Consider the following 21,467-nt stretch of genomic DNA (forward strand, 5'->3'; position numbering starts at 1 on the left):
TATTGAAGACTCAAGCAAGCAAATCATAGTCACATGGTTAGGAAGACATCCCCTCCCCAAGTTTAACGGGGGGGGGGGGTTTCCCCTGCCCAAATATAGTAGTTGTATTTGGTACTTCTCAAACACAGGTAATTCATGCGGCAGGTTTATGGGCACCACTTTACACAGAATTGGGGTGGATAGTGATGTCATCCATTTCTGTAAATACCTAAGTGAATATGCATTGCTCACATTATTTGTCCATTGAGAAAAAGGAGTGCAGGCATCCTATGGACAAGCCTGCTCCCATAGGCATTTATGTCTGTACACCCTGGTTCAAAGTTTTTGACGGAGGTAAATACACACCCGACTGCATGTGTCACCTGCACGCCAGGGTTCTGTTTAAGCCAGCCCTTAGCCACTAATCACCTCATCTCATCTCCTTCCAACCCAAAAAACCATACTGAGGTATTAAGGCTATTGATAGATTCAGCAGAATTAACCAGTAAAGCTTTTCCTAGCACTTTGGGGAATGTTCCCCATAAACAAACTTGCACAAGTAGAAAACTAGTGTGTCAGGGAGAACATGTCTCGATATGCCATTTTTCTAAATGCAAGGATCTGTCATTTATTTTCATTTTTATTGTAGGAGGAATCATTCCAATATGTAAACAACACCTGCAATAGGAGATGGTATAGTGACAGTTCATAGAAAGCCTTACCATTTGAATTGCACTGAATGTATGAATACAAGGTATGTCCCATGCACCCGACTGAACAACTATGTCTAGGGGGCTCAGTGACGCCACAGGGGAAAGGGATGGTGGGGAAGGGAAAGAGCCTTTCAGTGAACCATGCATAAACAACAGAATCATAGAATATAGGAGTTGGAAGGGATCCCAAGGGTCACCTAGTCCAACCCCCCCTGCAATGCAGGAATCTCAACTACAGCATCCATGACAGGTGGCCATCTGAAGTACCAGAATAGGAAACAAAAATCTGACTGCTGTTAGCAGTTCTCAAATATAGGCAATTGTACGGGACATGTGATGAAATTCTTCTGTTGCAGAAATCATAATTCTCTCAACTCTCAGCCTTGTGGAGTATTTCAGTCACACTGCAGGCTCACCTCCATTGCACCTTCACTTTTTCATGACTACCAGCAACATGTGAGCAGCGGCACAAAGCCAGTGTGGCTCTGCAGGTAAAATAAATGAAGTGTGAGAGTTTTAGCTCAGACACGGACTCACTCAGGTGGCCTTTGGCAAGTCACTCTCTTGGCTGCACTCCCCCCCCCCCCAGTTATGCAATGGGGAACTTATCCTCACTAGGTTGCAGCAAAGGTTGTGTATATTATTATAAAACCAAGTGAACCCATCAGGGAATGGAGGGAAGGCCATGGACCAGTTGGGAATTCTTGATCTCCTGCTGGTGCAAATGGGATGAGCAGCTGGATGCAGGAGAGCCTCCATTCTGAGGCCAGCCATCTTTTTAGGCAAGGCATATTCTGAACCACAGGAAGCACTCTGCTCCCTTCTTCCTAGGCTGGCACCACAAAAAAACGCAAATGCACCAGCCAAAAAGGAGGACAAAAGTGGACACAGATTGCATACAATTTGTATATGCTAGTTTATATGTATAGGTGCAAGTTTAGAAATAATTACTATAATTTAAGTCAAAATACAACACATCTCACCATAGCAGGGAAGGTTACAGGTGGGTAGCCGTGTTGGTCTGCCATAGCAGGGAAGAAGAGCATGACTAGCTGTGCTCTGTGTGTCTGCTCAGTCCATATGCTAACTACTGATGGACAACTTCAAGACAGGGCTCTTTAAACAGGCCTGGACCAGACAGCCCTTCAGGTACAGGATTATCCCCTGCAGAGCAAGACACATGCTCATCCTACCTCTTTAACAGCTGGCCAGCCTCCTGGGAAATGCTTCCACCTGGCAAGCTGATGCTGATTGGCATTAACACCAGGTTGCAGCCATGCTTTGCTACCTTCTCACAGGATAAAGCCAGTTTAGTGGGCTGGGGATAAGGCACAGTGCTTAAAAGTGAAAGAGCTGGGGCTGGGGCTTGCCTGGAAGCCATACACTCCATTCCGGAAGCCCTGCTCCTTCATTCCTGCAGGGGAACGTCTTGTGAAGTTTACTGTATGGAGCAAAACCAGGATCCCTGGGTTGCATTGCTGACACAAGCATATGCTGCATACGAGTGTGTGTTGTTTTCTTGGAAAAGGGAAATGAGAGGACGGGGGACAGCTAAGCAGTCTCCCTCACTTTGGGATGCCTTGGAATCCGCCATATTTACATGGAATGGAGCTGGCGCAGGAGAAGAGTTGGGATTCCTGGTTCTATTCGTTTCATTTCATCCATTAAGCAACAACTTTGCTATGCAACATGCCATTGGTCATTCCTCATCATGCTCCAGGCCTGAGAACTTCTGAGATCCCATGAGCATCAAGTCTTAAGGCAAGAACAAACCACCTTTTGTTTGACTTGCTAAAGGGAAAGAAAAATTGCCAGGCACATGTCCCACCCCCTCTTTAAGGCAGTTTGAGGAAGTGGGAAGGGAGGGGGTGGGTGGGGAAGGGCTGCAATCAGAAAGCATGTTGTTAGAACATAGAAGCTAGACATGGTTGTCTTGAAATCGTTCCTCTCACATGGACCTAGTTTGAAGTATGTGGCACAGAAGCCCCACAATGGCTAGAGGTGGTACAACCTGCCCTCAGGTGGGTTTTCTCCTAGGTTTTGTGTCCAAGTGTAATCTTGCATTCTTTTATTGCAGAGCTAAGACTGTGGTACTTGATCTTCAGTGCTGATGTCAGATACCAGATAATCCTAGATTTGATTCGCCTTTTAGAAATAAAACACAAGTTTCTGGACCTCATGGCTGTTTGCAAGCCTGATGAAGTAAAAGGGGTTGCCCGAGGGTGCTTCCAGACTGTAGGCTATTAGAGCTACCCAGACATTGTTCTTCTGCTTTAAACAACATGGGAAACTGAAATGGACTTCCCACACTTCACTCAGCATTGCACCTTTGGAGTATGTACATCTTACTCTGTTCTGTCCATATTAAAGGGCGTAACATAGCATTATGGGTAAGAAAGTAAGGCAGGTTATTATGGACACTGGGCTTATCCACACTTGCATTTTGCCACACTCTTTAGTGTGGATAAGCCCACTGTTCTGCTCATGCTTCCAAGTTTTTCACAGCATCCACACAACAACAACATCATCAAAAAGATTTCCCATACACCTCCCTCCCCCATTTAATCCCTATTTATCATTTTCACAGGTTCCCTTTTGATGAAGATGACTTTGAGTGGGTGCTGCACAAAACTTGTCTGTATGAGCAGCACCAAGGCTGCTACAACAAACTGCCACGTGGAAGCGGTGTAAAAAATGCATTTCAGCAGCATGTTTATTTTATTTGTTAATTTTAACATTTGCAGTAGAATGCTTTTTCACTGAAGTGCTATTGTGTCGCTGCTTTTATTTATTTTTGTTAATGTAAGTGAAAAAGCATTTTAACACAAATCTAAAAGTAAAGCTTAAAAAAATCAACACACTGCTAAAATGGACAGGTAATAGTGAGTGTTCTAAGGCGAAAAGGTGTGGCAGCTTAGGGCTCAGTTGCCCCAAATGTCACTGCACAAATCAAAACCGCATTTCTTAAAAAGATAAAAAGGACATAAGAGTAGAGTTAAGGTGCTTCTGCAGCAGTTCCATTCTATTCATACAAGGTCGGCATTTGTGGGCTCTCAAAAGAAGTTGAAAAAAGTACAGGGATAGTATAGGGCAGCTGCAATTTAATGACAATGTCATGTAGAAGTCCCTTAAAAGCAGGCCCGTCTTAGAGGGATCGGCCGCCCTGGCGCAGCGATCCCTCGGCGCCCCCAGCCTGCCGCCTCTCCGCCCGCCTCCCTCCCGCGCTGGCCGCCCCTCGGGAGGGGGGGTGGGCGAGCGGGGATGAGAGGCGTGGCGTTGGAGCGGGCGCCCGCGCGCCGGCGGGCGGAGGATGAGGGGCGGGCGGGCGGGCGCTCGCGCACCTGCGGGAGGGCGGGCGGGCTGCAAGCCGGCCGCCCTCGCCTCCCAGAGCCCCAGCTGGAGTGCTGGAAGGTCGCGCAAAGCCCCGCGCCGCTTCAGCGCTCCAGCTGGGGCTCCGGGAGGCGAGGGCGGGCGGCTTACAGCCCGCCCGCCGGCGCGCGAGTGCCCGCCTGCCCGTGGGGGCGGGGGCGGGTTGGGGAGGGGGAGCCCGGTATGCCGGTGGGCTCGCGGGGGCGCCCCTGGGGTGCCCTGCGCCCTGGCGCGCCGCGCCACCGGCCTCTATGGATGAGACGGCTCTGCTTAAAAGAGTAAGTGGACAAAGAATGGCAGCTCCAGAATAAACCTCTAGTGTGGAAGCAGCCTGAGACTTGAAGGAGAGTTGCAAGGTTTCCAGTGACTATGGAAGGAGTTCTTTTCTGTGTGTCATAGTACCTATTTTCTGTGAATACCTATTTTCCTTAGAACTGGGATAATGTCACTGTCACTGGGTGGTATTCAACTAAGATTTACTCAGGATAGGCCTACTGAAATTAATGGATCTGACTTAGGGCTTATCCGTACGTCCCTGGGGGAAACCGTTCTTTAGTGCTCCATCAGAGCAAACAGCAATCAGGTTTTCTGTAGATTGTCATTTGTTCAGATTTACAGCTAAAGAGTGGATTTTCCCTGGGAAAGGAGCAAGGCAAGGGGGGGAACTGCTTGGACCCATGCCTAGAAAGTGTGGGTTAAGCAGAAAACGGCTTTCTGGGCATGAGAAAAGTGGAAGTGTGGACGAGCCCTTAGTCATGTTCATTAACTTATATAGGCCTACTCTAAGAACAAACTTGGATGAAAACATCCACTGTGTCACTGTTGTAGGTGCCAAATGAAACTTGTGTCAAATAAATCACATTTGAATGATTTATGGGTGAGGTAGAAAACTAACTACCCAGTCAATTAAGCACATTTGCAGAATTTGATCTCCATAGTTTATTCTTCTTGTGGCAAACTTGTAAAATGTGGCTATAAGGAAAGCAAGGACTGTCTTACAGAGGAAACAAGGTGCATGTTCATACTTTGAGGCTCTAGATGCTACTCAGTGCAGTAGCAACCATATGGGGACTATAGGCATCTTTAATCTATAGGGAGGTATGTTCCTTCCACTAGTAAGATGAAGGGATATAAAACCCAAATGACTTGAAGGGCCAAATTCCTCATCACTCTACCACAGAAATGTCCATACTCCTTCAATTTGACAAATATAATTTCCCCCAAACCTACAGGTGAAACTCGAAAAATTAGAATATCATGGAAAAGTCCATTTATGTAAGCAATTGTTTTCATTAGCTACTGGAGTTTAATATATGAGATAGACTCATGACACGCAAAGCGAGATATGTCAAGCCTTTATTTGTTATAATTGTGGCGTAGAGCTGATGAGAACCCCAAATTAACAATTTCAACTTTGGGGTTCTCATCAGCTGTACGCCATAATCATCACAATTATAACAAATAAAGGCTTGACATATCTCGCTTTGCATGTCATGAGCCTATCTCATACATTAGTTTCACATTTTAAGTTGAATTACTGAAAGAAATTAACCTTTCCGTGATACAGTGGTGCCTCGCAAGACGAAATTAATTTGTTCTGCGAGTGCTGTCGTATAGCGAAAATTTCGTCTTGCGAAGCACCAACGGGGGAAGAGCAGTTTGACAGGGGGGGGGGAATCGGCAATTTTTTCGTCTTGCGAGGCAAGCCCATTGAAAAATTTGTCTTGCGAGACAGCCTTCCGCTAGCGAATGCCTTTCGTCTAGCGAGTTTTTCGTCTAGCGAGGCATTCGTCTAGCAGGGTACCACTGTATTCTAATTTTTCGAGTTTCACCTGTATATTCCATTTGTCCACCACCCACTGCAAGCGCTTCACTTTCTAAAATATATTCCAGGCTTTGGAAAAGAGGCTTTGAAAGAGGGTTCATAACAAAAGTCTGCTTCTTGGAATCTGCTTACTGCACCTCCCCAGTACAAGGAGGCACACAGACATTTGCAAGCAAGTCTTTGGCACAGATACCAATTTAATGTCAATAGCTTGGGCTATTTCCAACAGTGGCTTGGTTTGAGAGTAAGTACACCAGCCTGTAGCTTTGTGGCCCTGCAAATGTTCAGATTGTGTAGACTATAGTAGGGTGAAAACACTGCAGGGTCTTATGTTTGATGCCCCAGCTTTAATACCACACTGGATATTTGGAAGAAGCTCCCTGAAAAAACAGGAACAATGGAGCATAGGGCATAACATCTTGGGTGATTCAGACAGCGCATGTTATGCTGGCCTTATTACGGCTGCCTTCTGCCCTTCAAATGGGGCAAGAGCAGGTGGCTTTGCAGGGATCCTTGCTACTATTAGAGAAGTCAGAACTGAGTCCGTCTTTAGCTACAGCCACACTGGATGGCCTTGGGCAAGTCACCATCTCCCATCCTCCATTCCCTACAAGTAATACGGGAATTCAAATGACCTACCTGATAACTATAGAAAGGACTACTCTATGACTGCTGTAACTACGGCTACTTCCACCACCACCACTTCTGCTACTACCATCTCAGCCACAGATTTTGTTCTCAATTTTCTGGGCATTTCTAAACCACCCAGCAACTCGCCATCCCATTTCTGCTTCTATAGGCTGCCTCTGTTCATGCATCCAAGCACTGCATTCATTAGTTCTTTCTGCTGAAACAAGGCAGCGGGGAAATGAAATGCTTAGACCAGCATTAGAGGTCTCTCTCTCTCTCCCCCAGGCATGAGCATCAGGGTGAAACCACCATGTCTTGGGATGGGGTAGGAGATAACCAGATGAAAGGTTTATCGTCAAGTCACCGCTAAAGCAAAGGAAGGGCTGGGCAAGGGTGAGGGAAGCCCTGGTGGGAGGCGCCTCCCCATTATCTCATACCTGGGTCTGGATACGATTGAGGCCACGGAACCAAAGGATCTGGCCACGACGGAGTTCCCGCTCAGCATGGTCAATTTCCTCCTCATCCTCCGCCATTTCCTCATCAGTGATCTCATCCTTCCCAGGGCCATGCCCTGCCTCCTTCAAGCATTTCAGGTGACTGGTGGGGATGGTGGCAATGACCTACAGAAGGGAGCAGGTGTCTGTTGCACATTTCAACATTTTCTCAGTAGAATAGGAGCCCTTCTGTGACTGCATAGCTTAAGCCAGGGGTCAGCAAACTTTTTCAGCAAACGGCCGGTCCATTGTCCCTCAGACCTTGTGGGGGGCTGGACTATATTTTGAATAAAATAATAATGAACGAATTCCTATGGCCCACAAATAACCCAGAGATGCATTTTAAATAAAAGGACACATTCTACTCATGCAAAAACATGCTGATTCCTGGACCGTCTGCAGGCCAGATTTAGAAGGCGATTGGGCTGGATCCGGCCCCTGGGCCTTGGTTTGCCTACCCATGGCGCACAAGAGCTGAATCTGGTCGGCTAATTACGTGTTTCTTACGAATGCATGCCACTTGATCTCAATGCCATTTACTAAATTACATTAAATGAAAAGTCACTTTAGGAGTGGGGGATTTGGAGAGAAGTATTAGCAGGGCAGAAAAGGGGCACTCAATCGTTTCCCATGTGACTTTCATCCTTATCAAGATCCCCAGAATCTGCCCAAACTCTCTAGCACCCTCACCTCCAGAAGCAGCAAAAACAGGTTTTTTTTTACAAGTATAAATTTGCTTGATTGCATGTGTTTGCGTGCAATGTTTGGTTACAGTTCCCAAGATTCACAGCATCATCATTATTATTATTATTACAAAAAGATTCTGGCTCTTCAGGTGAGGCCAAGGGTTTCAAACAGTGGTGGATCACCTTGACCTCACAGCACTGGAGTCGCTGCAATTTACCCAGAGGATACAAGGGGCAAGGCCAGCATGCTGCAAACACATCTGTGGGAGCCCTAGATAGACTCCCCAGTGCCCTGCCCCTCTCTCAGTGACCCCTGCCAGAGGGGTCAGGTAAGAAGGCCCTCCACTCTGCTCCACCGACTGCCTACAGTAGGTAGGGCCTGAGGGCTCCGTTGCCTTCTGGGGAGCCCACTGAGGATCATATGCCAGTGCCCCCAAAGTGACCATCCTACAGCTCTAGTATGTCCAGTTAATGAGTCAACTCATTAACTGGACATACTAGAGCTAAACAAGGGTGTTGACCGGTGCTTCCCCAGTTTCAAGAGAACATGGCATGCCTGTCTTTAGTATCTGACTATATGGTGCACTCTGACAACTCACAATAAAAGAGGCGGTATAATAAACTCGATCTTCTAATCCTACACGGTTTGTTGTGCGAGTGGGCAAGATTCAGCGGCTTGCAATTTTTCAGGACAGCAAGAAAGAAGTAAGAGGGTAGGACCAAACAGTGTGGATCAAACCCACATATGCTGCCTCTGTGCACAGTCCTTCCTAAACATTAGTCAGCCAGATCAGCATTTTGTTCCCAAGCCAGGGCCGGTCCACCCATGAGGCAGTGCATATGCCCAGCTGCTTGCCTCCTTTTACTCCTCAGGCTTCCTCAGGTGGCAGCACATGCATGCAATGGCATTTTCCGTTTTGCCCAGGGAAGCAAAACAACATAGGCCCAAGGTAGCCAAAATTCTGTGCGTAGAAAAGCTAGAGTCTGTCACATATGTACATTATGCAAAGTAAGCATATTTTCATATATTTATGCTGAGTTCGCAAGATACATTCTGCTTCTGCAAGTCATAGGAAAGAGGCAGGATACAATCAGGACACTGAAACCATACTCATGGCTTCTGAGATTTTGCTGTGCATTTCAGTGCTATCTTTGCAGCCACAAGGGCTAGAAACTTGATTTTTTGTTTTTTAAAAATGAAAGCAAAGATTCTTAGGAAGCTGAGATCTGCACTCTGCACCCAGCAGTTTTTCTGCACTTGTTTGGGATAGTGCAGTGTTACAGCGCGGCTGGGAAGTTTAAATACTACGTGAGTGTGGGAAATAATCTTGAGCCAAAATAGTATTTCAAGTTTTGCTAGATAATAAAAGGTTAAAAGACACATGGAGTTCCCCTGTAAATTCCCAGAGCGGACACTCTGCGAGGTCTCATCTCCTGCTTGCCCTGGTGGGAAAAGTAACAAAGGAAAAGTAACTCTCTCCTCAGAGTTCAGTCTCCTTTTGCCATATAACTGAAGAGAAAAGATGCTTGTTCTGTGTTCTCCCAAGAGCAGATTTCATTTTTTATCTCAACCATACATTTTATAACATAGAAGTATATTCTGTCTGTCTTGTTTTCACTGCTGTTTTCTGCTGGAACCGAGTCTGGAACTTTATGTAAGCAAACAATATTTTTATCCTGACATGGCTTCTGTGTGATTCTTTTGTTTAGAGGGATGAAAAGGGTGGAAGGCCCAGCCTGCTAAATTATTATCCGTCCTGGATAATCATTAAGAAGGTTAAGCAACCTGGTCCCAGAAGTTTCACATGCTGCACTCTGCTAACCAGATATTAAACTCACACGAGAGAGGAAGAAGAAGGATCTATAAATATATAAAAGTTCCCATTGCGTGCGCGCGTGACACCACCTTGCTCCGTAACCGCTGGACCAAATCTCATCAAATTTAGGAGACAGAGTAACATGACCATCAAGGAAGGATCTGGCATAATAAAAATTCAAAAAACAAAAACAAAAAACACACCTCTCATGCCTAAAATATAGAATAAAGGCAAAAAAATTGGCGCACACATTACGTTTTCACCAGCAACAGAACCGAAGACTTTGAACAACAACCAATAGAAAGGCTCATTGCAGGGCAGCGTCTCTGACAGTGTGCTGACCAAAAAACCTCCTTCACCTCAGTCCTCCGTTTTCCTGTGTGCAACCACCGGAGGAACCGACAGCAGGGACAGCCCCCATTAAGCTCCCCAGCCTCTGCACTCTTACCGCACTCAGAAAAGATCGCCAAAAAAACAGTTAAGAGGAAGGCCTAAACTCTTCTTAGTAGTTTCAGCTCCAGGCAGGAAAAGGTTTTTAGGCCCGGGCCATACCATTCATTATGGTGGGGGGGGGTGTAGGATGAGAAAGCTCAGCAACTATGCTTTGCTCCCTACCCTGTCTCCACACACAATCCTTTCTGCACTGCTGTATCGCTTTACAAACGAAACTCCAGTTATCAGAAGAGGAACAAGCGCCGCACACAAATGTTTAAGGACCTTACCAGTTCCCCATCACCCCTTCTTGCATCGTTATGGTCCCTACTGACCCCAGGCTCAATGCCAGAGCGGACTGTACCATGTATCAGGTTTCCGGAGGAGGGGAGATTTTAAATCTAGGGCAAGGGTTTAATTCTATTAAAGGGGCAGGCACGCATTTAAGAGAGAGACCAGGGTTCGAATTTGGGACTAGGGTGGGGGAGAATGCTCCCCAGTGCCCTCACTTAAAATGGCCACTGTGCTGTTTTTACATGAGTAGAAATGTGTTCTTTTATGTAATGGGAATCGGTGTGTTTTTACATGAGTAGAATGTGTTCTTTTATGTAAAATGCATCTCTGGTTTATTTGTGGGGCATAGGAATTAGTTCATTCCACCCCCCCAAAAAATATAGTCTGGCCCACCACATGGTCTGAGGGACAGTGGACTGGCCCTCAGCTGAAAAAGGTTGCTGACCCCTGCTCTAAAGGGACAGGGAAGAATGAAAACAGGAGTTTCCAGAATACTCTCGGGGTCAGGAGAATTTTAAAAAGCAAAACAAAAACAAAAACACCACAGCAACGCGTGGCCGGGCCAGCTAGTTAATAATAAATAATATCCTATCCTATACCCCCAAACCATCCAATGATGAGCACAAATGAAGAAGTCAGAAGAAGGGTTTTCTTACCTGTCCCCAGACAAGCTCCCCAAAGCCCACAAAGAGACACCAGAGCCATTGCTGCGCATTCAGTGGCGAACAGCTGAACGGTTTCCCCCCAAACTGTACAATGACGATCTGGGGATACAAGAGAGGCAGAGTGAGAGAAACACCTGTAGAGGGAGGCCCACCCTCCGTATCTATACATGCTGCTGGGAAAGGGTGGGCTCATGGGATCTGGTGGCCAGGCAGGACTGCATACAGACAAGAGCAGATAAAAGACTGGATCCAGGAAGATCAGAGTGGGCAATACTGACAATGGGAACGGAGAGCACACAACCAAGGGTGCTTAATACTGTCAATGGGTCATTGGCAACAAAGTTGTTGTTATTATATTGGATTTCCCCAGAAAGGGCTAATCTGGATTAAGAGTCACATTGGTTCCCAGTTTGAGAGAAAGGTGGGATACAATACATTAAATAAATAACTAAAAATATGGGCTGGAATATTGATGACAATAACACTGTGCGGACACTGCAAAAAAACTTGCATGCATGAGAACCATCCCACAATAAAAACATGTATGGAAGCACCCCAAGTTGAAGGAAAGAGTCACAGATGCAACAGCAGGGCAAGGAGAACCAGAGGTCTGAAGAGGACAACCATGAAGATACAAGGAGCCAGAGCTCTCTCTGAGGCAGAACTCTGGAACTTGCTGTTCTCGTGTTCTTAACCATACTGCCCACAGTCTTGTTCTGACTTTTTCAAGGGCTGCTGGGATATGGGGCTAGAGCAACGGATGTTTATTCCAGCTGTGCCTCATTCCTCACCCCTCAAGAGAAAGTGAAGCCTAAATACATATATATGCAGTTGCAGACACCTGTCTCCTGTTAACGTTGCCTCCCCCTTTCCCTCCCTCTCTCATCTTCCTCACTTTCAACATTTATACAGTAAGCTCCTTGGGGCAGGGGCCTGTCTATTTTCCCTTTTGTTACTGAGGCTGTGTATACACACCACAGCTTTAAAGCATATTCAAAACACATACTTTCCTGTTTACCCCGCATGGAGACACTCGTTTACCCTGCACGGAGTTACAATGCCCAGCAACCAGGGCTTTCCCCCCACCTGGAACTCACCAGAGCTCAGTTCCAGCACCTCTCAGGTGGGTGCCCTTGCCATTCTAAGAGAAGAAGGGAGCCATTGAGTCCTGGCACCCCTTTTCCCAGAAAAATAGCACTGCCAGCAACCCTTAACCAATGACAGTGCCCAGAATTCTTTGAAGTGGAAATGTGCTTTGGTTATGCTTTAAAGGCTTAGTGTGTACACAACCTCAGTTAAGATGCCTGATATACTGATAGTAATAGCAACAACAGCCTATGGGGCCAGGGGCCTATGAAACCTCATAAGACACAACGCGCACAAGCAACACTGTATGATAAAATTTATTATTAAATCAAGAGTGTATGAAAAGCCCAGTTTCTTAAAAAAACAAACTAGCCAGCCAGCCAACACATTTCCATCCATGTATTCATCCACCCACCTTGTCTTTCCCACCCACCCCAACTCAATTTGGTTCTTCACATCCATTTAGACCAGGCCTGTACCTGTATGCCAAAGGTTCCCAGCACAATACTGCAGAAAATGGGGTTGCCAAAAATGCCATCAAAGACATTGCGCTCGCCGTGGATTTTGCGGGCGTTGATCTCATTGAAGAGTTGCATCAAGACAAAGGTGTTGAAGATGATGGTGTAATGCTCTGAGGGCGGGGAGTGCAGGGGGGCATTGCGGCCGCTGTCAATGTCAAAGAAAACCTCACCTGCGGGTGAGGAAGGGGGGGTGTAAAGCAGTGCACCACAGAGAAGACACCACACCCAGCAAACCAAGCCTGTCCCTCCTCCCTCTTCAAACAGTGGACCCAGACCCACCCCTGCCCCTCCCAACTCCAGTTCCGTGTCCTAAGAACCCACCCACAAAGAGGAGGGTGAAGATGATAATAAGCTGGTAGACAGCATGGCCCAAAATATTCTTCATCATGGTGCGGGAAATGAGGGGTTTGTTCCGTCCGTACGGCTTGCGCAGCAGCAGGGCCTCAGTGGGGGGCTCGGTGGCCAGAGCCAGGGAAGCAAAAGTGTCCATAATCAGGTTAACCCACAGCATCTGCACTGCTTTGAGCGGAGAGTCCTGCAAGAGAAGTTGAGATGAAGGGGCATTGCGGCATTGGAACGTCAGGTATTTTATGGGCAGGGGTGGCATTTTGATGGCAATGACATTGTACGGATGCTGTGGAAAAACATGCATACATCAGTTCCACAATAAGCTCCTCTATCTGGAAGTATCCAGTGCCCTCAGGCAAACGGGGTGGGAACTCCATATTTGTCTTGAAATAGGTAGTTCTGCCCTGAGGGTTTGGAGAACTGTTGGAAGTCAGAGTAGACATTGGGTCAGGAAGTCCTTAGACTAGACGGGCCGATGGTCTAAGGGAGCCTCATATGCTTGCATGCCTTTTGGTTCAATCCACTTTGCAAAGGTTTGTTAGGGCATGGGGTATTTCTTCATGCTGTTCCTGTCTGCTAAAAACTGCCCTGTTAAGGGTGCTGGGGTTGTTGTTGTTTTTTGTCTCTGAAGTATGCCTGATTCGAAACCACAAAGGAGTGGTTTTCTTTTCCATTATCCTTCAAGACAAATGGGCCTTACCTCACAGATTATCTTTGGAGCCTGGTAAGCAACTACTCCTAAAGGACCAATTTACTCATCCCCAGAATTCTCCCCACTTTCTCAACATTCTGCTCAGAACATGGAGCTGGGCCTCAAATCTGCTTCCTGCCTGGTTCTCAAGTACGTTCTTATAGGAGCGCCTGACTTGATATTCTGCAAGAGCCATGTATAATAGAGCAGCTGGATTCAGCATTTCTCTCATGTCAGCTTAACCTCTCTGCTCCTCACACATTCATTTTCCACGCACCTTACCACGATTCTCCCCAAATGGCTACTCTTTTCCAGAAAGGCTATGAGATACACCTACAACTCCCAAATGTGCAATTTCCTAATTTTCGGGCAACATTTGCTATGTTCAGCAGGCATTTGCTTAAACGTGCAGTTGAACAGGGATGGGATCAGGGACATGCATACAAGCACCCCCACCACCAATGTCCCAGGGCACACACGTCAGATCTCCATGCAGGTTGGTGAAGAGGGTTTACACACCTCAGAAATGGTCCCCACAATCAGGAAGCCTGATATGGCTGGCTCCCACTTGTGGGGAAGTTTCTAAGCACGTCCCATCAAACACACTCAGAAATCCCCTCCCGGGGCTGGCTGAGGGCAGACTGAGGTCGGTGGGGCAAGTGTCCCCTTCCTCCCAATGGGCCAGCCTCCTCTGGGCCTTGCCACTACTGCACAGCAATGAAACCTACCTGTGTGATGCAGGCACCAGTGAAGGCCACAATGACTGCCACCACATTGACTGTGAGCTGGAACTGCAGGAATTTGGATATGCTGTCATAAACGTTGCGCCCCCACATCACTGCCTTCACAATGCTGGAGAAGTTGTCGTCAGTCAAGATGATGTCAGAGGCCTCCTTTGCCACATCAGTGCCTGCTATGCCCTGGGAATGGCACAAAACGAAGGGTACTTTATGGCAAGAATCCTCAACCTTCTCTCTCCCTTGGGCCCAGTGGGTCAACTTTTTACTAGCACTTTGGCCTCACTGATGCACAAGGACCAAGCCAGCAATTCAGAGAAGGACTTCTTCTGCAGGAGCTTGAATTGATTCTGCCTTCATCGTCTCTTGTTGGAAAAGATGTAACCTGTTAAGTTTCTCTACCAACAACACAACCACAAATTTCATGCCTTTCTCCACCACTTCTCCACCACTCTTGGATGTCAAGATTTACCTTGCCAGAAAACTCTGAACACTTTCAAAACTTGACTGCTGGGAATATAATAAAAAATAAATAAATAAAAATACTTCCAGTAGCACCTTGTTTTGACTATGGCAGATCAACACGGATACCTACCTGTAACTGGGAATATAATACATTATGGGTGGTAACCAGGCAGGTAAATTAGTTGCATTTCCCCCAGGAAAATAAATGAGGCTTAAGATATGTCACACAACTAACTTCTTCAATTGATTTCAATGGGATCTGTGTTCAACTAACAGGTTAGTCTGCATTCATCCCTTTGCACATTGAAGCATGCAGTTTTATTTGCTTTACATAATTAATCGGATTGCGGTATTTGTGTTTCATCAGGTAGCTGCATTTTAATTGCATATTCAATATTAAGTCCTCATTTACATTTATCACACATCTACAGAACATATCAATAAACTTAAGGGATAGCAACAATGTTAACAAAGAATAACTGCTCACCTGGGGCTCTGGGTGGGCGACATCTGCCACATGAGAGGCCGCCATCTTCTTCCGTGGCCAAGGAGAGGGGTTGGTCACCTGGTGCCACCCCACCTCCAGCTGCGACAGTCTTTCAGGTATGGGCAGGCAATGCCCAAAAGGCCTAGCCCCCTCCTAGCCCCTCTCCTTGGCCACCTAGCCCCCTCCTAGCCTATTTAAAGGAGTTGGAAGGGGCAGGCCACCCTCTTGCCTGATCCTTCCTGGATTTTCCCAGCCACCCACCCTGTCTGTTAGGGCCCACTCAAGTGGGGAGTGGGCGTGTGGGGTATGGACCTTGCTATGGTTTACTCAGTTGCCATATTCAAGGCCAGGAAGGAAGTTTCTCCTGAAAGCAAACTGGCCGGCTTGGAGGTTTTCGCCTACCTCATAGCAACCGTAACAACTTTGGCGGATAAGGCATTGGGCTGGATCCTTAGTCACTAGACCCCCATTAGAGGGGTCCAGGAGGGATGATTCTGTCCACAGGGGGCCCAGGGGGCCAATATACTTTGCCCCATGGTGGCCTGTGTGGGGTCATGGCACCCAATCCATGTTGGGGGCAACTCCCCAACACGGGCTGACCCCACCAGGTTCCTATACATGCCCAATGCCTGAGCCAAACCTACTCTTTCCTGTAATCAAAGTTGTGGCCTAATTCAACACAATACCAGTTTCCACTATGTGCCTGCGCTGGCAAAGAAATATCTATGGAACATATTTTAACCTCTCCTTTCTCCTTTGCAGCCTGCCTAACCATCACTCTGACAGTAACCTCTCATTTCCCTCTACATCCCACGTGTTATGCTCATCTACATCACTCCCACAATACACTAGGCATGTGTATCATCTTAGTTTGATCTATTTTAAATTCAAAACAACATAGAAAACAAAATTTAAAATAAAGGGTGTGACGCATTCTACCTAATGGGAGATATAAGAGAGCACTGCAAGATTTCACCACTGAAGCATTCCAGAATCGTATCCATATTTTCCCCAAATTATCTGTCTTTAAAAAACCAACCAACCTATGTTTGCTGTTTTGTTCTTCTTCTATCTATGACTGGTGTGGTATAACCAGCCTCATATAATCAACATGCTTAAGTCTAATTAATGCCTGAAGGGGTTAATACCATAGAGTAAGCTGTCCTACCAGGCTTAGCTATGCCCACTTCCCTTACCTTGGGAGGAAATAGGTGATCAGGCCTATTGGTCTTCTCCAGTCTACCTGAGAAGCTCAGGGTGTGAAGAGGTTTAAGCTGGTGGCTCCAGCTCAGACTGCACACCAAGCCACTTTAGTTCCTATACCAATAATTTAGAAACTTATACCACTTTGTAACTAAGCCAAGTTTTACTGCCTGTGCAACTTTTTCTGAATGCTGTATGGATAAAGCACATGAATCTGATCATGGGAGAATTTATAAGTACACCATTTTTAACTTACCAAATGTGTGGTATTTTTCTATGCTAGGGGAAGAGGGAAACTTTGGAACTCACTTTAATAGGGCACATCTTAAGGTTTTACAGTTTACATTTCCACACTTTACTTTGTTGCATGTTTTGCACATGCAAAATCTCTACAGTATTGGGGTTCTCTCACCAAAGAGTACTTGTCCCAAATTTGGATCCATGAATTCTCATTTGTATATACTGATTTTTTTCCTGGCACTGACAAATGGAATACGAATGGAATGGAATTTAGTGAATTTACAGAGAAATTGTACAATTTGTTTGGCAATTAATTACACAAGCTCTTCCAGTACAGGCTTCTTGTGATTCACTCATTGGGCAAATTTCTGGGATATGACAAAATATTTGGCAAGTGTAAAGGTGAAATTGCTCACTGCACTGATAACCAACTTGTTATATAGAAATTCCTTCCAGTAGCACCTTAGAGACCAACTAAGTTTGTTCTTGGTATGAGCTTTCTTGTGCTCATACCAAGAACAAACTTAGTTGGTCTCTAAGGTGCTACTGGAAGGAATTTTTTGTTTTGTTTTGACTATGGCAGACCAACACGGCTACCTACCTGTAATTTGTTATATAGAAATTATCCTCCAAAGGAGCAATGACTGAACATGTGCCACAACATGTGGACTAGAAGCAGCCATTCCATCAGGTTGCAGCAGAAGGAGAGATGAGACCACAGGGCCACTCCATCAGCTCTGCTGGGAGACCAGCTCCATGTGGTTCCTCTCAACTGTTTCCACCTCAGCTGGTCATTATGAGAACTTAACTGGTGCCTGAGTTTGCTTGTTGTCCTCTTCCCTCTTCACCCCTTTTCCCTTTTGCGCCCTGTCTTTTAGATTGAGGGCAGGGGCTGTCTTATCATTACTGATAAGCTGCTCTGGGAGCCTTTTCAGCTGAAGAGCAGGGTAAAAAAAGCTTCAAATAAATAATTAAGCAGTTTCCCCCAGCATTTCGTTTTTGCTTTTGCATCTTCAGGAGAAACCTGCACTTGGGATTCACCTTTTTGTCAGTCTATATTGAGACCAGTAGGCTCTGAGACATCTTCTGCAGCACAAAAATGCACATGGCTAGCTAGTGAGATTTCTTTGATATGCTTTTGGGTAATTTTGGATACTTGGGTAGCCTGATTCCATATTTCAGGTCCTATAAAGTGAATTAAGCATCAGAGTTTAAAATTTCATAAACTAATATTGTACCTTTATTCTGAATGTTTGCTGTTTTCAGGATCATACATATTTATGGAGCAGGTTCCTGGACCACAAAGATTAAATAAAAGTTGTATCAATTGAATATATTGCCAGAATGCAAATATAGGGAGTGCACATTTCTGTTGCAACTCCAGAAACAAAAGGATATTAGCTTCACGATTAATGTAATTGTACTGTTATACATACAGGATTCACAAACACAGGTTTTTGTAGAAATTCTTAGATCCTGAGATATTTCCATATTGGAGCTAGAAAATATATAACTGGGACTATTCCTCTTTACTAGTTTAAAAATCACAGGAGTATCAATGTGCAAGACAGATTTGTGCTTTGCAGTCAGTGCAGCTGGCCCTTCAAGCCGGGCTGTTACCACAGATCCAAATCTTACTCATTTCTTGTACAATCTGATGGAGTCCATTTCATTGGCTTTCAAAGCATTCCTATACATGTCCACTCAGAAGGAAGAGATTGAATTCAATAGGACTTACAGCCTGTGCTGTATGATAAATTTAAAGATTAACAAGGTTAAAATGAGGGATGTGCTGAATTTTCACGTTTGAACATTTTTGATGTAAAAATAGTGTTTTTAAGGGCTAGAATAACCACCAGCCTGAATCCTCAAACTCCATTTTCACTCTTGTTGAGGTCTGTTCACTTTTCAATCAGCTGTTTGTTCTGCACTATTACTTGTTTATTTTCAATAGAAAGGGTTGTGTTCAATGAACTTTTACTCAGACTAACTAACTAACTAACTAACTAACTAACTAAAAACTATTAATTTCACCAGGTCTACTCTGAAGAAAGGTTAGCTGGATACAACACAAGGGCTTCCTGGCTATGAGATTCCAACTAATTGGAGATCAAAGAACTAGCATGACAGTGACAAAACATCAACATGTAGCCAATTGGATCTGGCTATGTGATGCCAATTCAGAACGAGGGCAGGCAAACTGCCCTCGCTCTACATGGGCAAGCATTTCCCTCCCTGTCTGCAGACCCCACAGACAAAAGACATGCGACACGCTCTATTTTTATATTACATCCTGTTTCCCTGTGAAGGAAATGTCCCTGTGGACACAGGGGAGGAGAACTCAGTTCAGCATCTCTTACCATGGCAAAACCCACGTCGGCCTTCTTGAGTGCTGGTCCATCATTCGTCCCATCACCAGTGACAGCAACCACCTGGCGCTGTTCCCCGATAGTGCTGTCGATTATGCCTTCAAGGGCAAGAATGTGGGTTAGCTAGTAGTGAGTGAGCTACGCATCCAAATAAATACCAGTGACTTTACAGAGAAGTTTGCATCCATATATGGGTAAGACTTGCATAGATAACCTGATCTGCATATCCGGCAGAAAATGACAACCAGACCCCATGACAGCCCTGGCTCCCACCACCCTATGTTGCTCTCTCCTGCATTGACTAAGGGCAAAGAGACTGGCAATCTCTTACCTTTCACCAAGGTGTGTTTGTCGGTGGGTGACGATCGAGCCAGAACCCTCAGTTTTGGCCAGATTTTATCAAGGCGTTCTTGTTCTATCTGCAGGGCAGAGAGGCAGAGACAAGTAAGCACTTCTCACCAATAAAGCGAAATGAGCTGCTTTCTATAGAGTCCACTGAGTTTGGTATGGATTGGCAGTGACCCTCCAGGGTTTCAGACAGGGTCTTCCTAGTCCTACCTGGAGTCGCTAAAGATCGAACCCGGAACCCTTTTCATGCAAAGCATGTGCTCTGCTGCCGAGACCCTGGCCCTTCCCAGAACTGGACCACACTTACACAGTTTCTCTCAAATACATCAGGACTAGTTCAAACAGGCATGGTAATCCTTTGGTGGCTGGCAATGCAATCTGAATCTTGATGACTGAGAGCACAATCAGAAAAGATTGGACAGCCATCCATCATGGATGCTTTAGTTGAGATTCCTACATTGCAGGGGGTTGGACTAGATGACCCTTGGGGGTCCCTTCCAACTATACAATTCTAGATTCCATGAAAGTGGTGTTAGGACTGCAGCCTGGAATACACTTTCACAGGCAGAACTTTCAGTGCAGTCACTGTGACACTTGTTGCAGATTGAGGCAGAAATAAAACAGTAGATTGGACTGCACTGTTGCATATTTTATTCATCAATATAAGGATCTATACACCACCCTTTAGTATGCCCTATCAGGGCAGCTAATAATATAGCAAAACAATGTAAAAGTCTGCCAATTTCAGAAGAAGAATTCAGTTCTTTTAGATGTTCCTCCCTGGGGGAAAAGGAGGCTGCAGAGCTGGGAAAACTTCCCTGTGGTTTGTTCAAAACTGAACAACAGAATGCAAAAGCTTCTGACTTCCTCTTCTGGTGTGCAAAAGAGGAGAGAAAAAGGAACACAGGAAGCTGCCTCACTAAGTCTGACCATTGGTTTAGCTCAGTACTGTCTGCACCAGGGAGTAGAAGCCTCAGGTCTGGAGCCCACCAAACTTCTGTACCTGACCCTCAAGACTCTCTCCAGGCCACATCCTCCACCAGCCCTCACTGAGTGTTTTTGCCTGGCTGCAATGTGTCCTTGAACTCTGACAATGCTACTTGCTTGCCTGGATGGAAGATAGTGAGGGGTGTGTGCGCATGAACAAAGTAGCCTGCTGTGCAAAAGTAAAAGTCACATTTAATGCTTGCCCGACTTTTGCCTCTGGCCCCGCCCACCATTGGCATGTGGCCCTCGTAAGGTGGACCAGGGGAGAATGCGACCCTCAAGCTGAAAAAGGTCCTAGGGATCTAGTGAGCCACAAACTTAACATGAGTCAACAGCAGCAAAGGAGGAGGAGGAGGAGGAGGAGGAGGAGGCGGAGAAGAAGAAGAAGAAGAAGAAGAAGAAGAAGAAGAAGAAGAAGAAGAAGAAGAAGAAATGCTATTGTAGGCGGCATGAACAGAAGTATAGTAACCAGATCAAGGGGAATAATAGCACAATTGTATTCTGCCTTGATCAGACCACACCCAAGATATTTTATTGCATATTTTAAAGTTATGTTTTATTATCACATTTTTGTATTGTTAAAAGATGTACATTCTTTGTTTCTTCAGCTTGTAAACTGCCTTGGGTATTGTAAGATAGAAAGTCAGTATACAAATTAAAAGTGATGATGATGATGATGATGATGATGATGATGATGATGGAATACTGTGTCCAATTCTGGGCACCACAATTTAGGAAGGATGTTTACAAGCTGGAACATGTGCAGAGGAGAGCAACCAAGATATTCAACGGTCTAAAAACGAAGGCTCAAATTTGCTATCACTTTGCAGATAAAGAATCATAGAATTATGATTGCAGAGTTAGAAGGGACAATGAGGGTGATCCAGTCCAACCCCTGGCAATGCAGAAATCTTTTGCTAAATGTGAGGCTCAAACCCATGACCCCAAGATTAAGAGTCTCATGCTCTACCAACTGAGTTGTAGGCGTATGCATGTGTGTTTCAGGAGAACCCCTCCTGATCCTCCTAACGGCTGCCATATGGACAAGCCCTAGAAGAAAAGCCACAAACCAGAATGGTCC

General features: G+C 45.7%; 1 protein-coding gene across 5 annotated transcripts in view; it reads right to left on the reverse strand.

Moving 5' to 3' along the window:
* ATP2B3 (ATPase plasma membrane Ca2+ transporting 3) overlaps positions 1–21,467 on the reverse strand; it is a 74,321-nt gene that overhangs the window by 16,386 nt on the left and 36,468 nt on the right. For all 5 annotated transcript variants that reach the window (XM_033174099.1, XM_033174098.1, XM_033174102.1 and 2 more), the window contains 7 exons: positions 19,383–19,470; positions 19,043–19,149; positions 14,279–14,470; positions 12,833–13,046; positions 12,470–12,681; positions 10,896–11,003; positions 6,954–7,136 (listed from right to left, as the gene is read on the reverse strand). In XM_033174099.1, the coding sequence (XP_033029990.1) occupies positions 6,954–7,136; positions 10,896–11,003; positions 12,470–12,681; positions 12,833–13,046; positions 14,279–14,470; positions 19,043–19,149; positions 19,383–19,470 (1,104 nt within the window). The remainder of the gene's footprint in view (positions 1–6,953; positions 7,137–10,895; positions 11,004–12,469; positions 12,682–12,832; positions 13,047–14,278; positions 14,471–19,042; positions 19,150–19,382; positions 19,471–21,467) is intronic.

This window comes from Lacerta agilis, chromosome 16 (genome assembly GCF_009819535.1).
Source record: "Lacerta agilis isolate rLacAgi1 chromosome 16, rLacAgi1.pri, whole genome shotgun sequence".
NCBI classification, from domain to species: Eukaryota; Metazoa; Chordata; class Lepidosauria; order Squamata; family Lacertidae; genus Lacerta; species Lacerta agilis.